At 39.4% G+C, this 22,153-nt stretch overlaps 1 protein-coding gene across 6 annotated transcripts in view; it reads left to right on the top strand.

Annotated features, from left to right (window-relative positions):
• The window catches only part of PCDH10 (protocadherin 10), a 30,634-nt gene extending 11,294 nt beyond the window's left edge, over positions 1-19,340 (top strand). The window contains exons 4-6 of one of the 6 annotated variants that reach the window (XM_026042608.1): positions 2,084-2,389; positions 16,508-16,582; positions 18,722-19,340. In XM_026042608.1, the coding sequence (XP_025898393.1) occupies positions 2,084-2,389; positions 16,508-16,542 (341 nt within the window). In that variant the 3' untranslated portion in view covers positions 16,543-16,582; positions 18,722-19,340. Of the gene's footprint in view, positions 1-2,083; positions 2,390-2,468; positions 3,300-3,701; positions 3,831-10,810; positions 11,072-16,507; positions 16,583-18,256; positions 18,680-18,721 lie in introns of those variants that run through there. The other 5 variants (XM_026042609.1, XM_026042612.1, XM_026042613.1 and 2 more) reach the window with 5 other exon arrangements.
• Positions 19,341-22,153: the final 2,813 nt, after the last annotated feature.

Raw genomic sequence — 22,153 nt, 5'->3', positions numbered from 1 at the left:
AAGAATACAATTTAGAATTTATCTGCGAGTTTTTCCATCTTCTCTCTTTTTTTTTTCTTTCTTTTTTAATCTGGGAATGTTAAATGAATATGGTCATTGAAATGCTTTTAGTGAAATGTTACTGTAATCATTTTCTTATTAAAGATAAGGATGTTGCTTGTTTACATGGAACTTTGCTAGGAAATCTGAAAAGCGAAAGAACCTCTAGGTATTAACTGCCGCTCAAATTTTCTGAATAGCRAAAATGCTTGATTTATACAATTTGGGCAGGATTTTTATTTGGACAGTTTTGGGCATATGACATGCATACGTACACACTGCTTTATAGGCATTGTGCTATATTCATTTCTTTCTTGGAAGCCTGTATGTAAGGCTTTCTTTTCAGCATTTGATCTGCTYTCAGTGATAGATATTCCCACCACGGAATTCTAAACTCTGCTATTTGTATGTCTTGCATGTCGTTCTTCATCTGTTTCCTTCATCATATCTGCTGTTCACGTTTGCATTTTTCAACAGTTCACTGATCAGTAATTTATTTCCACACTTCTGCATGCCTATTATCAATTGCAAGGTTATAATCAAAACTGGACCTAGCATTGTATATTACTTAAAATTAAAAAGTCATTATAAAGTGAGATTAATCTGAGATAAAAAGCCTTTTCTTTTTCTTTTGCTGTTTGCTTAAGTGACTGCTTTCAGTTCCTAAGCACTTCTTGATAACTCAAAGAGATTTCCTGCCTATTGAAAAGACACACTATAGTGTGAGATGGCCCACAAATATTACTAGCATAAATCAAATTACAATTCAGAACAGTGGTAGAATTCTTAATAGTAATCCTCACATTGGAGATCAAGCTAATCAAGTTCTTTACAGAGCAGGCTGCTGAATGAGCTCCATTATTTGAATTATATTATGGATGTTGATTTTTTTGYATTTCTCTTGCAAGTTGTGGCATTTTTTTGTAATTCTAATGCTACGCTTGTGCATGCAATACTTGTAACATTTAGTTCAGTTTTGACATATACCTACTCAAAGACATCCAGTTCTTTTTGTAAGTACAAGAAAATGGTTTCTGTATGCTCTTGAACATCTACTTGAGGATGTTAGTATCTGTTTTACTGTATGCCAAAGATTTTGTACACTGTTTCTCTCAAAACGAGTCTACTCAACAACTCGGTGAAGCACAGTGAGGAAATACTGTGTTGGAACACCGAGCTGCAGCTCGGCAGTGGAAGTCTTGTTTGTCATCGGAAATCTTGACAGCATTAAGGGATTTGTAAGCAAATGGTTTTGTGTTGGTGGGGACAAATATGCACACAAAATATTAACAGTTTTGTCCATAGTATCCACAGCAATTTTACACTGGGCTATAGTTRCCTTTGTAGCAGTAAGTCCTGTAATTCTCTGTAGGATTCTGTCCCGTTACACAAGCGACCTGATGATGGTGAGGATCGCTGCAGCAGCGATGAAAACTATCTCTGAAAGAATGATGAAACTATTAATTTATTAAGTCATCCTGATCACTTAAAGCTGTGCTTCTGCTTTGTAAGACCTGCTTTTAATGTAGGCTCTATTTGTGTACTAATGGACGTACAGGTAGTTCCTTTATAGGAATCACTAATGTTTCATAAGTCAAATGTACATTTCCCTCACCAGGGCATATCATTCCTTTGGTCAGAGATATATTTAAAACACAATCTCTCTGTAATCTTAGACAATTATTTTCCAGTGCTGAACCTCAGCCATGATCTGCAGGTTGAATCAATCTTTATTTGAATGGGTTCTAAACAGTAAGCTCYGCAAGAGATTTTGTGTGATAGAATCAATATCTTTCTTGTGATTTTCTTTTTTTTTCTCTAAATTGACATTCAGGCATTTATATGTGCTTCTTAGATGGTTCACTGAATTATAGAGACTGGACAATCAGGTATTTTATTGARGAAATGAAGATAGTGGAAAAAGTTGTTAGGAGATTTCTCTTGCTACTTGCCTTTTCTTTCGGCACAAYCTTTTGTATCTGTCAGCAGCTGTTGGTGATGCTGAAGCTTATATCTGTAGTTTCTTCTTCTCTCCTGCTTGCAGGCATGGATCTCTTCTCCAATTGCACGGAGGAATGTAAAGCACTGGGCCACTCGGATCGGTGCTGGATGCCTTCCTTTGTTCCATCCGATGGACGCCAAGCTGCAGATTACCGCAGCAATCTGCACGTTCCTGGCATGGACTCTGTTCCAGACACTGAAGTGTTTGAAACGCCAGAAGCCCAGCCTGCGGCGGAAAGGTCCTTCTCCACCTTTGGCAAAGAGAAGGCCCTTCACAACACTCTGGAGAGGAAGGAGTTGGATGGACTGCTGTCTAATACACGAGCGCCTTACAAAGCACCATATTTGAGTAAGTACTATTTAAAAGGCTGTATGGAAGTGATCCCTTTGTGGGAATAGCAGTTAGCTCTTTCTCCTATTCATGGCAGGAACAATGCAGATGCTATTTTAGAAGTGAGGGGAAAATGGCTTCCCTTGGATCGTGGCTCCAGCRAAGAAGGCATCGTGCAGTGCTCTTGTAGAAAGACAAGACCTTGAGTCTTGTCAGTGTGACGTGGTTGTCAGAAAAGCAGTATCTGCTGGGAGCATTGGGTGGGGAAGGTTTTCTGAAGCTGCATTAGTTTCAAAGTTTGTTTGGATAGACAGCGTAAGCATAGCCAGACCAACAATTTTAAGAGTAAAGTTAAGATAAATTTTTCTTTCCACTGTCCTAGAAACTTCTTTAGGTTACTGAGTGGTACACCAGGAAGTACATGTATTGTATTAAAATAACTACTTACATATTTACTATTAAGGATTTGGAAGGAAGAATAAGCTTTCCACTGATGATCTTTCTACTGGCACAGTATTGACTTTTCTCAGGGCTATTCAGTGCCTTCTGTCTGGTTCCAAAATCTTACCTCTTTCTTGAATCACCTTTTGATGGTGGATGGGTGGCAGGAAAGAGTGTGGCTGATCTCAGAAACCTTCATAATTCATTTTAGATTCTGAGACAGATGTAGAATCCTTGAAAATTACTTCAAGCTAATATGTTTTTCTATTTATTAGCCTTCTTTATTTTCTTAGAGACTTTTATCGGGTTGACTTCAAGAGTTTATGGTGCCTGTCTCATCCAAAAAAATTTCAAGGACATTAACGCTGWAATACTGATCCTTTCTAAAGCAACAGTAGTCTCTTAGGACAGAAGATAAGGAAAAGAAATAAATTACTTTCAGTGATATATGCTTTTAATTTCCAAAGCATTTAGTTGTTAAGAAAGGTGGTTTTTCACTTATGTTACAAAAGATCATTTTCAGCACTGACCGCTTTCAGATATCTCTTCTTAACTGGCTCTGTCCAGGAATTGCCGTGTTTCAGAGGGGTGGTCATACCAATCCCTAAAGGATCTAAATTTGATTTACTGAAAGCTTGTAAATTTTCACAGCACTTGTGGAGATGTGGAGCCAAACATAAAGCTTGAATTAAACAACCCTGTTTTTGTGTAGCCTCTCATGTAAATTGTCAGTCAAAAGACGAAGGCAAAGTTTTGATTTACTAGGTCTTAATGGCTGATGGCTCTATTTTTCCTTAACACATTTCCTATTGTTCACCCCAAGAAGTATTTTTTGTTACTAACTCATAATCTAGCAGTGCTAATTTCATCTTCATAACTTCATTTTCAGTTTTCAAGCATTGGTGGTCTAGTTGAAGAGTGCTCTGATGCAGGATGTACATTACAGGGATGATGATCTCTGTCTAGACTGCCATTCTAGTAGTTCTATCTGACAATTTTATTTCAAATAGCAAATAAACATGTATTTGTTTTATTTGTAGTTGAAGGGGTCTTAAATTTTACCCAGATAATTTTTTTATTGAAAGCTCTTTCCACATCACCCATGTTTTGTATCTTCCTGGTCAAAGAGCATAAAACACCTGAGCTTAAAGTATTTTAGAAAAAGTAGTATCAATGAATTGTATTATGTAATCCTCGCTTGAGCATCCAGGTTTAGTTTCACTTTATTTCTTTGGATTCCAAAGCTAAAACTACAATATTTCTTCTATCTTTTTTTTTACTTAATGTTTTCTTTAGTAAAATGTCAGATTATAATTGAGTAGCAAGTAATAGGAACAAGGAAAAGAAAAACGAACACAACACTTTTCAGAACGAGTAAGTAATTCCCTATTAATAAAATGTTCCGTGAACAGAGCAAGAGGAATGGATAAGAAGTGGACTCAGGAATGGACTTTAGCTGAGCAATTGTGTTGAGCAACTGTATTGAAGGTAAATTCAATATTTTAGCAAAAAAAAAAAAAAAAAAAAAAAAACAACAAAAATAGTATGTCAATAGAACAAATGCTTTTATAAGTGATTCAAAAAATATGAAGCTCAACCTTCATATTTAGTGAAAATGTTGCTTAAAAATTGCAGTATATATAAAAACTGCAATATGAAGAAAAGAATGGCAAAGAATATCCCAGGATGCAAAAGCTATTTGAACTTAACAGTTCTTTGTTAAAGGGAGGAAAGATTTTGAAGTACAAGTATCAGAAAAGAGCATAGGATCTAGCAAGTAAACTTCAGTATGGAAATTAGTAGAAATAAGAGGAACTTCTTAGAGCAAGTAACCAAAGGCACAGGAATAATGTATCTTAAAACAATTTTTAAGATATCAGATATAGTAAGCCCAGGAGAGGTCTGGGTCTCATGAGCTGCAATTAGTGAGGCCAAGGGCATTGCACAAAGGCTAAATAATTTCAGTGCATTGGTCTTTACCAAAGAGAGAGATGAGAGAATGGGGGAATGAAAGATTTATAGGAAGCTACTCATCCCAGGTGATCTTTTATAAACATGAGAGACTAAGTGACAGAAGAGGATGTTCTTGAATAACTGGCTGAAACAACTAGCATTAAGCCAAGACACTATGTGCTTCTGTAATATTTTGATTTTGCAGAAAAGGCAGCTACAAAAGAATGTCAGAAGTTGTGTTTATCACTAAAGAGGTGCTTTTATAGACCAGTGGGAGACTTCAGCACAAGGCTTAAAATGATAAAGGCTTTAGGAACAAGCAGATGCTAGGTGGCATCTGTACTGGAAAACTGAGCAGTTCCAACTTCAGTCTATTAGAATTCTGATTGAGTGAGTGAGAATTAATCAATACTGTGTATTTGAACCGTCAAAAAAGCCTTTGAAGCAACTTACGTAAGCAGGTGTTGTCACAGGGTAGAGCTTTACCCTATTCTCAGTGCCCAACAGGACAGAATCATGAGGATAAATGCAGTGTTTTAGCACAAGCAGAGCTCCTTGAGAGTCTGTGCAGGGCAGCAGAGCTTAGAACATTATCCAGAAAAGGAAATGAAAACAAAGGGGTGGCATTTGCAGATGGCACAAAAGTAGTTCTGGCAAGTCTGAGATAGTCTGTGGTAGGTCCACACTGCAGTGAGGTGCTTTGTGCTCCTCAAAACCCGGCCAGCTCCTGACCTCGCTCGCTCTGCAGCTGCAAGCCACAGAGCAGTGTCAACACGGTGACATGGCTGGGAGAACTTCCTAGTGCAAACACTGGGCACCGTTGGGGCAGCTGTGGTGAAGGAGACCAGCAGCTTTATATGGAGCTTTTACTGAGCAGTGTGAATGTCTCTGCTCAAGTTTGTGCCTACTTCGTGAGCCCTGCCCTGTGATCCGGTGGGCTTCCTTAGTGGGGAACTTTGGGAAAGCTAAAATGGCAAGGTAGTGCATATTAGCATGAGAATTTAGAGCAATTCCTGTGTTTATGAGGGAAAAAAGGACAGTGGAATAATTCCCAGAAAAGTGCCCCGCAATGCACCTAGTTTGCAAGTAGCAAATGAAATGTCAGGTAGTAAAAAGGAATGGAATATACTAAAAATACTATTAAAAACTCATTACATAAATGGTATCACTACATTGCTCTAGCCAGACTATTCTTTTTTTAGAAACATATAGTATAACAACAGAAATACTGAAAATACTTCTCTGCAAAGACCCATCAAAAGCTTAGTGCTAATTAATTTAGAGAAACTGTGATAGGGACATGAAGTAAAAAGAAGAGTGAATAAAGGTGAAGCAGGTAGGCTGGGCGTTTGCATTGCCAGTTTGAATAACGAGGGAGATCAGCAAGGCAACAACACAGTTGAAGGGCAACCAGGTTGTGAACTAATAATTTATTATCCATTTGATAAGATGATATGCTTTTGAAAAAATAACACATTAATCTGTCAAATGCCTGGTTATTGGAGGTGATTGAAACCAAGAGCTTAATAATGGAGATTAAGCTCTTTTTATTTGTTTAAAGATCAAGTCATTCTACGGACAAAAACATCTCCATGTGCATTGCAAAGTATGATGATGGAGAAGATGCAAATTCTCGGAATTGAAAAGGTTTATGTCCCATGGTGAAATTTTGGCCTTATATAAACCTTTGGGCCAGTTTCCATATTAATATACATATTCTGGGTATTATTCTGAGGCCAAGCCCAGATCTATTCAAATAAAGTATTTTTATGAATATGTTTTTGAATAGTCTAATGTATATTATAAGTATTTATTATGAATACAAGTTATACAGTTGTCATAGGTCAATAAATCATAGTATTTTTGAAAATTTTCTCATGGGGTGACTCTAGAATTCTTTTAACTTGCATATTCTTCTAGCTGCATGTTTTACACTCATTTTCTTCTTTTTTCATCCATGTGATTTGGATATTGACTTTTTGCAAACAGTTAAGAAATTGATTTTTGTGATGGCTTGAATGTTCAGAAAACATAAAAGGATTCTGAACTTGACTGAGAAGGTAGTTAGAATAACACAGGTGAGAAAGCAGCTTTTGAACAATTCTTATTTTTTAAAAATAGATTCTAGCTGTTTGTCACTCAGTGGGAGGTTGTTTTAGTCACTATTTTCCTAAGTATTTTTTTCCATAGTGATCAAAAACTATAATTCAAGATTCAAATTTCATGGCCCTGCATGCTGCAAGGTGACAGTTTTCACGGTGAATATCTGACCAGTGTGATGCTTGTCAATCCCTAATACCTGGCCCAGGTCCTTGGTGATAACAGTGGGGAAGAGCACCACTAAATCTGTCGTGGGACTGTATCAGTCTACAGCTGATGATAAGATTCATCTTTAAAACTGCTTTCTTTTTTTTTTTCCTATTTTTTTTTTCCTGCAATTGTGGACCATTCTAGGTGTGTATTTCTTCTTCTGATATTTTTGAGCTTTCCTAAAAATTATGCGCTGATATTAGTGTAGAATTACTTTTCTTCCTAGCGAGAGTTAGGATTTGTTTATACACGAAAACAGCCAGACAATGCCATAATAACTTAATTTTCCATGCAGAAATGTTTCTTTTTCTCGAAGAATGACTTTGCAATAGTCTAATCTCCCTTGGAAGCAGGTTAAAACAAACTATATAAAGGCAGTTTTCAGACTCTCAGTATCTGTGCAAGGGGCTAAGGAGGAGTAACAGTTGTGTTCTGCTGCAGCCCCTCGCTAACTCTGCTGCAGCTTCTGCGTGCAGATAGGTGAACCTTTAGCTACATCTTCACTGAGGCAACTCTATCATCATGGTGATTATTGCCAGCACTATCAACGTGTTTTATGTATGAATGAGGATTTTACTCTGTTAGTCATGGTGTAAATAGAGAATAAAGAGACTAGTCCCTTCCTCAAAGAGTAAGCAGTTGTTGAAGTTCAAGCAAGTTCAAGTTGAAAGGAAAAATAATCCTTTTCCTTGGCTGCTTTATGTGGCTTGGATGCTAAGTATCTGCACAACCTTAAACAGATGCACTTGGGTCTGGATTTGGCTTTGCAAAGCCTAGTGACTTGAATGAGCCTTGTCTGTGTCAGAGAATTGAAAACACAGACTCCATCCCCTCTTATGGGAGTTTCTTCACCTGGCTATCCATGGGCTTGTTCCCATGGAGTCGTGATAGGATGAAGGCCACTGTGACCAGGAAGACTGCTCCGTGATCAGAGCACCAAGCCCCCATGGCAGCACTGAAAATACAGGTGCAGCCTGAGGCTCTGGGGCTTCAAAATCTTCGGAACCTGCTCGACTTGATACCCCCAAGTCAATTTGGTTTGCCCATAAAATTAAGAGGGTTTCAAAAGTCTTGGCACAGTTGGAATAGTTGAATTTATGATTGTTACTGATCCGCTAAATTAGTTTAGAATAAATGACCTAGATGAGATAAATGTTCCATATCTTTTATCAAGAGAATAAATCTCTCAAATTCCTTTGATTGTTTCTCAAAGGAATAAAAAAGAAGTGCATAGAAAGCTTTTTATTTTTTGTATTCTAATGTGTTTAGGATTATAAAGGCCTATTTCTGCATGGCAGGATATTTAACACTATAATTTTAAACTCAATCTCCTTTTCACACATGGTTAAAGTAAAAATGTTTGTAAACAAATGAGCAATGAGTCTTATGTACATCTTAGAATTTTTGGGTTTTGAATCTAGAAAGTGGTTTAATGCTGGATTGAAAAGAGTTGCACTGAAATGTAGCATTTCCTGGTATGAATAAGCAAGTGATCTGTGCAGAGTAAAAGCCTTTTCCTCAGAAACAAGTTATGCATTTGTGACTAGTAGAGTTTTTGTGCTTACGAATAATCCTAAAATAGCATCCTTCAAATTTAAATCTGATCTGCTGCAAAACTGAATATCCCGCATGTCCTTTTGACAGTGAAGCTCCAACTTGCATTCAGGTGCTTGTATTTCTGACATGGTCCAGGTCTCATTTCTGTACAAACGAGAATGTCTTTGAACATACAAAACTGCTCAGCAAATACGAAGGCAGAACCTGATACTAAGAAACCTAATTGGGTAGTTGTCCTTTTCTACARAATCTGATAGAACATTCTCAGTTTTGTGAAATACCTGCACCCAAAGTGTGAAGAGAGAGAAAGGTTCCCGCTTTAAATCAGCCAGTCCAGGTACTTGGTCCCTGCTAGGTAAACTAAGCTAAAAACTGAAAGAAAACTTGAAGAAAAAATAATAGCAAATAAGACATTAAAATTRGGTAGAGCACGACCATGATGTATTTTTACTCATCATTGTAAGTAGGGTATGATCTTGAATAAGCCATTCATGATGATTCACCGTTCAATGATTATTACATAACTTAAAAATATTTTTATCTCACGTTCATGACTGATTTGCATTCTTCATTTGAAAGTATTSCTCTTGCAGCTCTCTTTCAAAGGGATGAGTACTTTTTGCAGTGTATTATTGCAGTAATAGAAAGGAAATGGATAATTCAGAAGGTAAAATTAGAAGGCAACATAGAAAAATGCAAAGATACTTATCTGTAGTGTAATAAAAGCCTAGAAATGACAGCATTTTTGTTTTATTTTTGAAAAAAAAAATGTAGAATTTTAAGTCTGAATTGTTAGCTGTTATATTTATATACCTTTGCTTGAATCTCTTTGTGTAACTGTGATCTTAAACAGAACTCAGAGTACCCAGTATTACTCGAAACACTGATGGAAAAATGCACTGTCATTAGGTTTGTGTAACAGCTTTAGTCCAGGAAGTCTCGAGTTACCCTTTGCAACTCTAGTGAAAGAAAATAACCGAAAAGTTATATTTCAGTAACTGGCAAATTAAAATTATATTTTTTTAGCTTATTCTTTTTTTAAAATCACTTAATTTTTCTCAACTTCATAGCTATATTTTCCGGTTCTGACTGGAATCTATAGAAGTCTTATATCGAATTATCTTAAACTAGTGCTATATTTATTCRTTTATGACAATTTTGAATATGATGATGTCTACCCTAAGTATCCTGTTTCTGGAAAGAAAATCTTTAAAAATGAAATAGCATCTTCTGGATGCCTAGCACTGAWATATTGAAGAAATGGGCAGAAACATTGCTTGAAACTTCAGCACTTATTTTTGAGATACTGAGTTAGACTAGTTTAAAATTCCAGAGTGTTTCTTGTCTTATAATTAAATCCCATGTCAAAAGTATTTTAGTCACTTACAATCACAATTTCTCTGAAAACAATGAGATGTTGAAGTTTGAAAGGTGTGGAAATCACTTTTTTTTTTTTTTTTCTGATAGGCAAGTTTTATCCATTTTAAGTAAATACTAATTTTACATTAGAAACCTCCTTCCAGAGACAGGAGCTGGAGACTCRGAAGTCTCTCTGATCTTGGCCTCTGTGTGCAAGGGTCTTTTCCTGTCTGCTGGCCTCTAACTGAGAAACTCCTTGGTCTGCACAGTAGAAACAAGATTCTTGTTTCTAGCTCTTCTTCTTCGCCTGGTAACTCTGAATTTTTGGTTTCATTTTGCTCACTTTTAAGAGCTTTACTTCCTTTTTTTGTTTGTTTCTTGAACAAAGGAGGAAAAACAGAGGAAGCCACTTAAAGGATGCAACCAACAGCCCGTAAGAGAAGGAATTACCTTTATCTATCCCTGTTTAGGCAAGTGCACTATTGAGGCCAGTGTTGCTCTGTACCTGCAAGTCTCTAATCCCTGGCCCCTGAGAAGTGAGTGGCACGCTGGCAGTCGGATCACTGCTGCTGGGAACTAGCTGTCAATGTGTTTAATTTGTTTCAGAAACATCTCACAATGAAGGCAGAAGAATGAAAAATGATGCGTTTGGTCCTTTCTTGTACCAAAGGAACTCGGAGATGCAGGCAATTTTAATCCAAAATCTAACTTCAATGTCTACTAAAATGTTGGGAGGACTAAATAGGATGAATGCTAAGCAATGTGGATTCAGTGAAAATCCAAACCATGCTAAGATGATTTAATCTGTTTCTTTGGTAGGATAACGCTCCTTATTGGTTGAAGAAAATATTGTGGACACGGTGAAGCAAATCTTCATAACTTGCTTCCTCAWTTTTTCCTGAAAATTGTATGGAATTATGAGCTGCAAGAGTAAATCTCCTTTTCTTGCATACATGCATATGTATTTCATGTTKTTTACCTGTGAAAATGTCTCATAAATCAGGAGTAATGTGGATTACTAAAGAAATGAATTCTGGCTAGATGAAAAGCAGGAACAGATTCACTGGAGAAGATAGAGGAGTGAAACTTGTGCATAAGCAAATGAYCCAAGTCCTCTGACTTTTCACCTCCTGCATTGTAGCTGCATTTAGCACCGGAAAATCATTCATTATGAAACTGCTTCAKTGCAGCCTTTCTTTATTCATAAGGAATTTATAGATGGTGATGCTGTGGATTCATCTTGTCAAGAGTCAAGTTCTGTCACTTTTAGACTTTTTTAGTTATCTGTTATGCTTTAATTTGACATCCATCTATTCTCAGATTGGCATTTAGATGACAATTTAATGTAGCTGCACATAGCTGTGGGTATAGAGAGGAAGTGAGATCTAAAAATTCCTGCTCACAAATTAAACACAGCAATAACTTCTTTTTTTTCTGCTCTGCTTGAGAGCAAGCCTTGTGTGTTTTATGCCTGCAATATGTTTTATGTCCTGTATGGCTGCGTTGCTTCCAATAAATTAAACGGGCTCCTTCGCAGCGCCGGACTGCGATGGTCTGTGTGCTGCTGCTCTCGTCAGTGTGCCCGGGGCCTGCGTGGGTAGCTCTGTGCCAGCTTGTGCCCTGCCCCGGCCCAGGCATCACGTGGGTGTTGAGAACAGGGGCCAGGGGCTCTTCGTGAGCACCGTTTCAGTCCAGGCCATGCTGTGTTGCACCCACATATGGCTGGATACAGCACGGAAATTTTAGTATTGCGGGCATGAGTCATTCCCTTCTAGTTGCTTGAAGTGGCAAAGAACTGTTCTAGGCTCATTTTAGTTACTACCAGCTCGMTTTATACCTGTAAATATCCTTTGAAGAGGAGAAATTCTCAAACATTTAAGTACAAYGATACTTTGATAGACTAGAAAGGACTACTTGAAAGCAGAAGGCATGCTACTTAGGAAAAACAAGGAAAAGTAGTCTGCTAAAGAAAAGGAAAATAAAATGTTCCCCGAAAGGCAAGGGGAAATACTCCCAGATCAATATGCTACAGAGAAAGATGTGCTGAAAAAAAAAGAATTAAAAAAAGCAAAACAAAACATCAGCTGAGAAGCACCAGAGGGTAATACACTGCACGATGCCCGTGTGATAGCATAACACATGTTACTTAAGTGTCGGGATGAGTAAATTCAATTATTTCAGGCCTAACTCAGTGTGATTAATTTGGCCACCTCTGAAGGCAGGCAGACAGCGACTTGTTTGATTCTCCCGTGGCTCTACAGGGAGCTCAGGCACTTGGAAGCAGTTTAGGAGGACTAGTTCATACCCTGTCTTTTCTCTCCAAGGCACTGAAAATTTTAATGTATTCAGCATTTAGTTTATTTTGCACTGGTTAGTTCTCAGACTGATATATTCATTTTCAGGCTTATCAGCTTAAGGAGATGTGTATTGGTAGGATTCAGAAGAATGCAATAAAATCTGGAATTATTTAAAAAATAATAAATAGAGGAAAAAGAAAGGAAGATTAAGGAGAAGAAATGATAATTACCTGCAAACACATAAGCAACTGCTGTAAGAAAGAAAAGAATCAAACTCGTATTAGTATTAATAGTACTGAAATTAGTAGCTCTAGGTGAAATAGGAAGCATGTGAATTTACTATTAGAACAGGTATGCAATTAGAGCAAGTTGCTGATGGAGTTTTTGGAAATGTGCTTGGAGGACATGTTCTGAACTCATTCTGTGCATCGGGAATGATTTAGAAGTAATTTAATCAGTCCCAGTACAGTACATAACTCTAAGAACTCTTCTAATGAGGGAGAGTCTGTCATTCTCTCTCTGTGATGATGTTATGCATCATCTTTAGTATTTTCAGGTAGATAATACAGTTACCATAGCACAAAGAAGAAAATTCTTGCTTCTGCTTTGTATGTCCTGTGGGARGACTGGCTTTCCTCTTGTCTTTGATACTCCATCCCGTGTAGCTTAGCACTTCCTATAGTGAATAGTAACTGGAAAGGCCTGTTGCTGTGCTGAGCAATGGCAATCAGAGATGAATCAAGGGTGACCTGTCCTGTGTCCCTGGGCTGTACCTGGCACATGGAAACAATTGTCAGCATTTAGCACAGATAAACATGGAGCTATCGGATGTGGCACAGAACGGGGATGGCGATAAACAACCTCACTTCACTCAAAAGGAAATTTCCTCCTGATCACTTGTTCAGTATAAAGCACATGTTGGTTAAAGTCAACAGGTTAAGGTTGTTGCTTAAAGTTAGTGTGTGCTTAAGGACAGTCCTAAACAGAACGAGGATCTGGTTTTGCTTGCATAAATCACAGCTTGATAACTTATTCTTACAAAGAGAAATTCTTTGTAGCACCACAGAAACATGATTGCAGGTTGGCAGTGCTGTACAGTGGCTGTTGCGAGGGGTCGACATTTGCATCATGCAGTCCACTTGTCACATGAAAATACCAAACGAAACCTGTTCAATGAACTGGTGAAAGCCCCAAACAGCAAAAACTTCTTACAAATAGAAAAACAAATTTATAGAGCATACATTTTCAGATCTTGAAATGAAGCTAAATTAAGTGGCAATGTGTGTCAGGCAGAAATTTCATCCATAAACTTTGTTTTTCCCCCTCAAAGAGACATTTTTTTATCATGTTCAGTAACTTAGGGTCAATGTAGCATTTGCCATGGTCAGATTTGGATTTGTCTGGGAATCAGTGACTATGGGCAGGGAAATATGCTATGCGCTTAACACAAGACGAAAGGGAATAAAAATGAATTCCCAAAGGAAGGAACAGATTTCAGTGATCTRTGTATTTATTCAGATGAAAGCAGGTCTTTTTTTATTTTTCCAGAAATAAGTATTTGTGACCGTTACTAAACTTAYGCCTTTTGGCCGGCTCTGTTTACTCACAGCCTGAAGACCAAATGCTCACACTCTATTTTGATTYTTAGGTTAAATCTGAGTAGCTCCGCACAACCTGTCCAAATGGTGTTAGGTTATTTTAGGGAAAAAAAGTATTTATATTTTGGAGTTTGCAGGTTCCCTAAAGAGCATTTCAGTCCTCCTGCATTTCATGTGTTTATTAGGGATAAAACCAGCCTCGGTGGCACTGGTGTGTGTGTCTGGGCAGGAGCTTCTCCCGCCTTCTGCTCCTTGCCTGATGCCAGCGCCGGCCGGACGGGATGCGGCGTCGCTCCTGCCTGAGCGGCCGCCACAGGGCAAAGTGTTCAGACCCTTCACATATTTTGCAAGTGCAGGTTTACTGCAAGTGCATAAGCCGTGGCTGCCAGAACAAGCAGACTCGCTGGCAGTAGGGGTCAGTTGGCTTTTTTTTTTGAGGTGCAATTCCCCATCTTCCCTTTTCTCACAACTGTATGATACAATGCAGAGTTAACAGAAGCATATAGAATTTCTAACATGAAACATAGGTGTTGAGGACACAAACTATTTTGCCCAGGTGCGCTGCTGAATACCTAGGCATGAAGGCCCAAATCTCTTAAAGTTCCTAACCTACTCGTGAGGAAAGCACACCTGAGAAAAATGCCAGTGCTTACTAATGCTTCTGGGCCTGGATAATTTTAATAGCAGATGTTCTTATCTCCAATGCTTTTAATGGAGTTTTCATAAATATTATTAACCATATATAGGTGAAAGTGTTACTGGGTTGGCACCTGCAGTGACCAGAATGCTTTTTCATCCCCATAAGAGGGTGACAGCAGTGTCGTTTTCCCCCTCCTGCATCCCTCAGCCCCAGCACCTTGTGCCTGGATGCACGGCTGCAAAGCGGGAGGGCCTCGTGGTGGTTTATTCTGCAATCTCGTTCACTCGTCGCCCTCTTTCCAAAAATACAGTTGCTGATAACTGAATTAGAGCTCCACGGAAACAGGCCACGTGTTTCATGTGGGGTATCTGCTATCACTACCTAAATCATGGTCCCTAATCACTTGGGCCGAGTTAAAACAGTAACACCAGACGTGCAGCCTCTTGGCGGTCACTAGAATTATCTCTTCCATCCTGTCAAAGCCCATGAGACTTAGATGAGAGCACTGTTTCATCTACTGTAGTTAAACAAGCATTGTAAATGAATGTGACACTGATGAGCAGTGTTTTTAGATGGGATGGTTACACTGAAGCATGCCTCAAATCCCATGGGAAGGCAAATGCTGGATCTTTACRCTAACTTCCAAAATTTGGATCTGAAAGAGCAGGATGCACAGTTTGTGTACTGATTCTTCCCACCTGTTCACCTGTTGCAATAGCTTCTGCTTTAAAATAGATGATTTTGTTTTGTTTTGTTTGTCTGTTGAAGGGTCTTTTCTTTCTCCTACACGCAGTGGGCCTGGTGACATTTCCATAACAYCCGCAGCGTGCGTGGTGCTCAGCCTCCTTGTGGGAATCTGTTTCCCAGGGACTGGGGGGGATCTTCAGGTGACTGGCGCCTGGGGGAATTGCGCGGCCTTTCCCTTAACAGACGCGGTGCCCATGGACTCCCTGGCAGTGCTGGACGCAGCGCAGGCTGAGAGCCAGAGCCAGGCTCCCGCAGGCCGAGCTTGGCGCGGCCGCGGCTGCCTTGCGGGCGGTGAAGCTCACCTCACCGTGAGCCAGGCGAGCTGCTGCGCGGGGAACGGGGCAGCCCCCCAGCACAGCCCTGTCCCGCCGGGCCTGCCGGGAGAGGAGACGGGTGTGCGGGGCTCCGTCACGGCCCGAGCTCAGACCCGCGGTGTGGGGCCGGAGAGCGGTTCCGCACAGGGCGAGCAGAACGGTTGTCTCCTCTGTGTGCGCTAGGGAGGCTTCCGTCCGCTTCTGAGCCGTAAGCAGAAATTCCTAATTTCATGAATTACAGCATGCTTTACTTTCTCTCTGTTTTTGCCAGTGTTTTTCTTGTTCAGAAGCAGAAACTCATCATTTCTTTCATGCTTTATTTTCTCTCTTTCTGTTTATGCTAGTGTTTTTCTTTCCTTTTTCTGGTAGCACTGACCTCTCTGTCTTGTGCCGTCAAACTACATAGGACTATCTAACCACCTTCAGCGAGAGGCTTACTTGGGTATTATGAGRAACAGAGAGATCTTAAGATATGTTTCCTGTGTTTTATTTCTGTTTTTTTAATTGAAATTCTTTATAAATTTTATACATTAAGTGCTCACATTGTAACACTCAAAAAACCTTTATCTAAGGCCTTTTAAGAAGGAGTAATAGCCAGTATATCACAAAATATATACTCTGATAACTTAAGCCATAATACTTGTGGTAATTATTTAATCATCTTGATCACCTTAATGACTGTTAAAAATAAATGTACAAATAGTATCATTGTGTTAGTAGAATTATAAAACTGGTTATTTTGGAAACATACACACGTACAGGCATGAAGTTTCCCTATGTAGTTGGATTGGGAATTTAGAAAGGGGAATAAAAAAGGGATGAAAAAGAAGAGTTGTGTTCTGAGAGGAGAATTTGGCACCAGGAACTGTGGTGTTTTTGTTCCAGCTCTTACACTGACTCTGATACTTCCATTTCTATAGCGCTTTCCATCTCTGGATCTCAAAGTGGATTATAAAGAATAGTGACTTAAACCTTCCTGCACCTCTAGGAGATAGGTAAGCAATATTATTCCCATTTTACAGATGGAGAAATTGTGGCACAGAGAGGCTTAGTATTTCTTTTGTAAGTTTACTTAGAGAGCAGGAAATCAAGAGTTCTGACATCTATTGCTGTTTGAAGCACAAGTCCTTCCTCCTTTCCATTTAACCTCTCTGACTTATATTCCCCATCTGTAAAGAGGGATGCTGGTAAAGGCTTGGAGAGATTTATTTGCACAGAAATTTCTGTGTACGTAATATTAAAAAAACAAAAGCAAGCAAGGAGGACAAAACTTGCCTCTGAAATCTGATGCTTTCTGTGGGCATGTTGGCAGAGGCTATTTTAGGCTTTGGAACAAGGATTTTTGTAGGGCATGGGAGTTGCAGGTGTTCTGAACTCATAGCATAGACTATTTAATTATTGCTATAAAATGGCCTGGTTGTTTCATAACGTAAGCACTTTAATTAAAGTTTAAAATTAAAAAAAAAAAAAAGTACTAATTTGCGTGGTGAAAGGTTAGATGCAGCCAGTTACTTAATATCTGTTTTACCTGAAGGAAATAACAGATTTTGCTGTGTAACTCAAGCGCCAAATCAGCAGCACAAACGGCTGGCATCAGATAACGCAGAAGGGAAGTAGTGCTGCATGAAAGCAACAGTTGCTGCTGCTGCTGCTGCACAGCTGTGTGTTTTGTCCCTGGAAATCCTGCTGGGTTTGTGCCGTAGTGCCCTYGTCCAGGCAGAGAGCGGTCTCGGCTGCTGCACCTGCTTACAAGAGAATTGCAATTACTGGTCACCAAGCACCACGTGCAGGATCAACCACAGATCATGTTATGGTGATGATCATTATTGTCTGAATGTTTATTACTTGTAGTATCTAAAAATATATCTAAAAATATGATTGGTGCTGCTTTAAAAGATCAGGAAGATTCTGATCTCATATTACATCTTAAGCACAATATTATTATAAAAATAGCTTTATATAAAAAAATTCAGAATCATAGCATTTTAAATTATAAGATCTGTCAGTTCTGTGCTGTTCAGCACCCAGGTTGACTTGCTTTCCTATAATGCATCTAACTTGCCTGTGCTACAGTACGAACATTCCCTATACTCACTAGTGGCTAGGCTCTAGGCGTAGCTTAGCCGCACGCTCAGGCTAAATGGAACGGAGTTTGGATGTGGTTGTGCGGCAGCCGCAGACCTCAGCGCGTGTCTGCAAAGAGCTCGGTCAAAGCCAGGGAGGCCCCTTTCATCCCAGCTCCGACGCTTCGTGCCCAGCAAAACACCGACGTCCAGCTAGTGAGTTAGCTGACTGATGAAGCTAAGGTCGATCTTCATTACAGCTTTAGYAAGTAACAACAGTAGTAATGACATTTCAGCAAGATTTCAGCGCCAATTCCTTGTTTCACCTTCATGTGTTACGGAGGTTTGAGTTTAACCCCTCTTTTATTTCTGAGTCCCAGTGCAAGTAATTTCTTCCCTGTGCTCCCCTTTCCAGTGCAAGTAGCCAGTGTCTTGAGGTAAYGTAGCTGCTAGAGCCGGGCGATTAGGATATGGGTTTTGCTGAGGCTCTGACCTTCTTCATCTGTGTAACGTGAGTTAATTTCCAGCATGACAGTAAAAGCTGAAATGTGAATTGTGGCACTAATGCTCCTCTTTTTTTTTTTTTTTATCTCTCTGTCAAAGCAGACTAAAGGGTCAGTTGGTGATGAGGCTAATGGTTCACTTTGAAAGGGAAGGAAAGCCAGCTTCTGAATCTCTGGGGAATTTTAGATCTTGCTTCAAATAACAAGATGAACTAGGAAAAAAAAATAGGCTTGGAAATTCCGGTAATATTGAACCTGCAAGTCTGACTATTTGCCGTGTCTCATACTGATTCGGTATGCGCACGCTGGAATCCTTGCCATGACACGTTAGACAATAATAAAACTGCATGAGAAGGTTGGTTTTCAGACTATCAAACCTCAGAAAGACTTGGCTCTGAAAAGTGAATCGGCACTAAACTCTTTGCTACAATGGGAATTTTAAGCGACAGTTTGTGACAAGTTTTGAAATACTAAAAGCTACGAAGCGTTGGAGACTGTTCTTCTCTTTTTTTGCCTTTTTTTCTTCTTTTTTTTCCTTCTCAGAAGTGTCTTTCTTTCTTTCCCGCAGCACGGAAAAGGATATGCTAGTCACTTCTACAGGACTTACCTGAAGCAGCATGATTTGCACAAAAGTCGACCAACAAAAAGCATCAACTTTCAACTTCATTATCTTGGCCACCCAGTTCTGTGTAACTGAAGGATCTGTGTGCTGTCGGAGACATCATGGCCAGCTCTAGGACCTAACTGCTCTCAGCAGGCCTGAGAAATGAGTTGAAATGTGTAGAACTGTAGAAACTTCAGAGGCAACTGATCTTGCCTCTCTGATCAGTGTGTGCCTGTTTACAGCACTATATTATCTTTCTCTCTCCAAAATGTCACTGAGCCCTTTAGATGTTTATATTCACCACAAGAAGCCAATCGTACAGATAAAAGAAATGTGCATTATAAATGCAATATCACTGTTTTAAACTTGACTGTTTTATATTATTTTTGTGTGATCAAGTGTTCCCCCCAACTATTCCAACTTTACAAGAGAGATTGTGCTCATGTTCTTTTCACCTGTGGGTCGTAAAAATGTTGTTAATCTGAAGACCCGCAAAATTATCAAAGACATTCTGTAGTTTATACACCGTGTTGCAAAGTGTTTACTGTACTATTTCAAAGCTTCTAAATAAATATAAAATATATATATATTATATTATATATAATTTTCCGAAAAATGTGGTACAACTTAGTTGATTTTTAAATGGATTCATACAGTCTACACCATACACTAAAGCGAGAAGGTAATTCAGGGTTCCTAAGCTATCCTTGCTAAAAAACAAAAATAAAATAAATCTTTAATAGTACTTCCCAATATTCGTATTTTGGTCAATCATGTTTTTCTTGTTTAAAAAAAGAAAAAGCTGTAAGCAACAACATTTTGTCTAAAAGTTGTGATGAATTTTCAATGCCAAAGATGCAGCTGTCAATATTACCAGAATGAGCGCTATGTACTATCAAAGGTATAAATCACTCTCCATTATTTTGATTATATTTCTATGGTTTTTAATTTGGAATCACAAGATCTTTTATAAAGCTCTATAAACTCACTTGTATATGTTGTTAAAAAGAACACTGGGTGTCTGTACATTTTGCAATGTAAGATATAATGTAAGTGAAGTTAAGTATTTTAAGAAAATCATCCCAAATTCATAAATATGCATCCATACACACATGAAAGGAAAAAAAAAAAAGAGACACGTAATACACACACACATCTCTCTTCAACATAGTTTTGTGAAACTATACAAATATATTGCCTAAACAAATATTTCTCTTGTGGCTAGGAATAGTTATTGATAGAAATCCAATCATGAGGGCATCGTATGTGCCGAGCTATTGACTCTTTTATTGCAGATGAGGTTTGAAACTGGGAACGTGGCGCGTTCTCAGCTGACTCTTCTCTCGCTGGAGGTGCCAGGAGGTTGCCTGTCATCTGCGCTGGGAACGCGTTAGCCCTTGCATATAACCCTTGCCTTCCGTGCCAAGTCTACGTCTGAGATGGTATCTTAGAGCATTTCTTTTATTTTTTTTTTTTTTTTTATAAAATATGGAAAAAAAGGGCAAAGTTTCCAAGGTAAAGTTTTAATTACTTTCGTGTCCATGGAGTTGAAGTACCATCTACTAAATGTACAAATCTAGTAAAATGTCTTTTCTTTTTTTTTTCCTTTTGGTATTGTGTTCTTTTCCCGATGTGTGTTCATGCCTTTCAAAGTGTTGAAACGAATGACAGAGCAGGTAGCCGCGTTTGGGCACGTAGCCACATTGCTCCAGCGCTTAGCGGTGCTTCAGGACTAGGGCAGCCGCTGGAAAAGCCTCCCATGGACYGCCCGGGAACCGGGATCTTGCCGGTCCATGGGAATCCATGAGCGGGCGCAGACTGAACAAGGAGTGAGTGAGAGACGGGTGTGAGCCACTGCAGTGTGCTCATAGATTTAGTTTTTCTACCTTTTGTTGTTTTTTTAATGAATGTTTTCGTTAGGTAGAAATATGGGAATCACCTGTATGGAAGTGGTCGTGAATCCAAGCAAGGCTCCTAAGGAATGTGCAGGAGTTCCCTGTACAAACACACACCTGGACTGTGCCCTGAAGTTGCTGATTCCATTAGTCTGAACAAAAYGTGCTTGTTCCACACTTCTAATGCGTATTTCTAGCATATTTGTATAAGTACAAAATATTTCTTGGTATCTTTTTTAAAATGTGTATATTATGTAAAGCGACCAAAAAGAAAAACAAAAAAAAAAAAGCACAGGTGAACAAACACAACAGTGAAACAAGCCTCTAGCTATGGGAAGAGGGACTTTTAGTCACCTACATGCCTTGTTAACTTTATAAAGAGCAGCAATCAAATCTGTAACGTATTTCATTTAAGGAAGTCTGTTAAATAATTGTCTCTGCATTTAAGGCAAGAAAGTCCTTGCCCTTTGTGGAACATTTTTTCTTTCTTTCTTTCTTTCTTTCTTTCTCGGAGTCCCATTAGCAGGAGGTATGCCCTGTACATGAGGGTTGCTTTCAGTTTCTGGGAGGAAAATAACTTCTTTCTTTTTCATGGTCAAAGGTTCTTGTTTGACCAAACTGCCTTCGTACTTTGAATACCATTTTTGGAAAAATCTAACCCTATCGTGCCGTGTCATTTGTTTCTGCCGTAGTACTTTTTCCATGAACTGTGTAGGTGTGTGACAGACACATGTCCTTTTTTTTTATGGCAGATAACCTAGACCTGCACACGGACTTGCACACGCACAAGTCCTTCCGAGTTCATTGGGAGTGTCCCTAAGGGAATAACCATTGGATGCAGAACTACCTAGAAGCAGGAAGTTTTTAGTACTACAGCATGGGTTCTCAGAGGGCTTAGAGACCTGGCCTGGTGGCTTCCCTGGGTCGCTGTGTATTGCAGGAGGGTGGCGTCAAGGGACATGAGCCTTATGCCACGTTAGAGGAGAACACCCAGCGGCTGTATCCCAAGAAGGGTGCTGAGAACCAGAGCTAGCRGTAGAGAGGTTCAATTTGTTGGCTTTTCCCGTGTTTTTCTAGGACAAGCTACTCTTGGTGTCCAGGCGCTCCCATGGAAAATTAGTTGTTCAGCACCTACGTGGATTTGGTTTTGCTCCTGGGTGCCTGCTTGCAGCGATGGGTATGGAAATGCCTGGAAGTGGGAACCTTCTGCATTAGCCTCTGCTGTGAAGCAAATTCCTAAGGCCAGGTTTGCATATTGGGTGAAGACAAACTGGAGCAGCGAGCAGAAAGTATTCCAGTGAGGTATTACGTAGAAATAGCTGTAACTGTAKCCTGGAACAGGCTACCAGAGAAGGTCTGGGAATCCCCTTCAGTGAAGGCTTTTAAGAGTAGTCCAAAAAACAGCAGTCAGGGATGCTCTAAGTGTCCTTAAACCTGCCCCAGAGAGGGAGCAGAGCGTCCCGGGCGAGGTGGCAGCCAGCCCTGCTGCTCTGGGGCGGCT

This window comes from Nothoprocta perdicaria, unplaced genomic scaffold, assembly GCF_003342845.1.
Source record: "Nothoprocta perdicaria isolate Ctin4 unplaced genomic scaffold, notPer1 scaffold_31, whole genome shotgun sequence".
Classification (NCBI taxonomy): Eukaryota; Metazoa; Chordata; class Aves; order Tinamiformes; family Tinamidae; genus Nothoprocta; species Nothoprocta perdicaria.
This window is presented reverse-complemented; position numbering and strand designations above follow the sequence as displayed.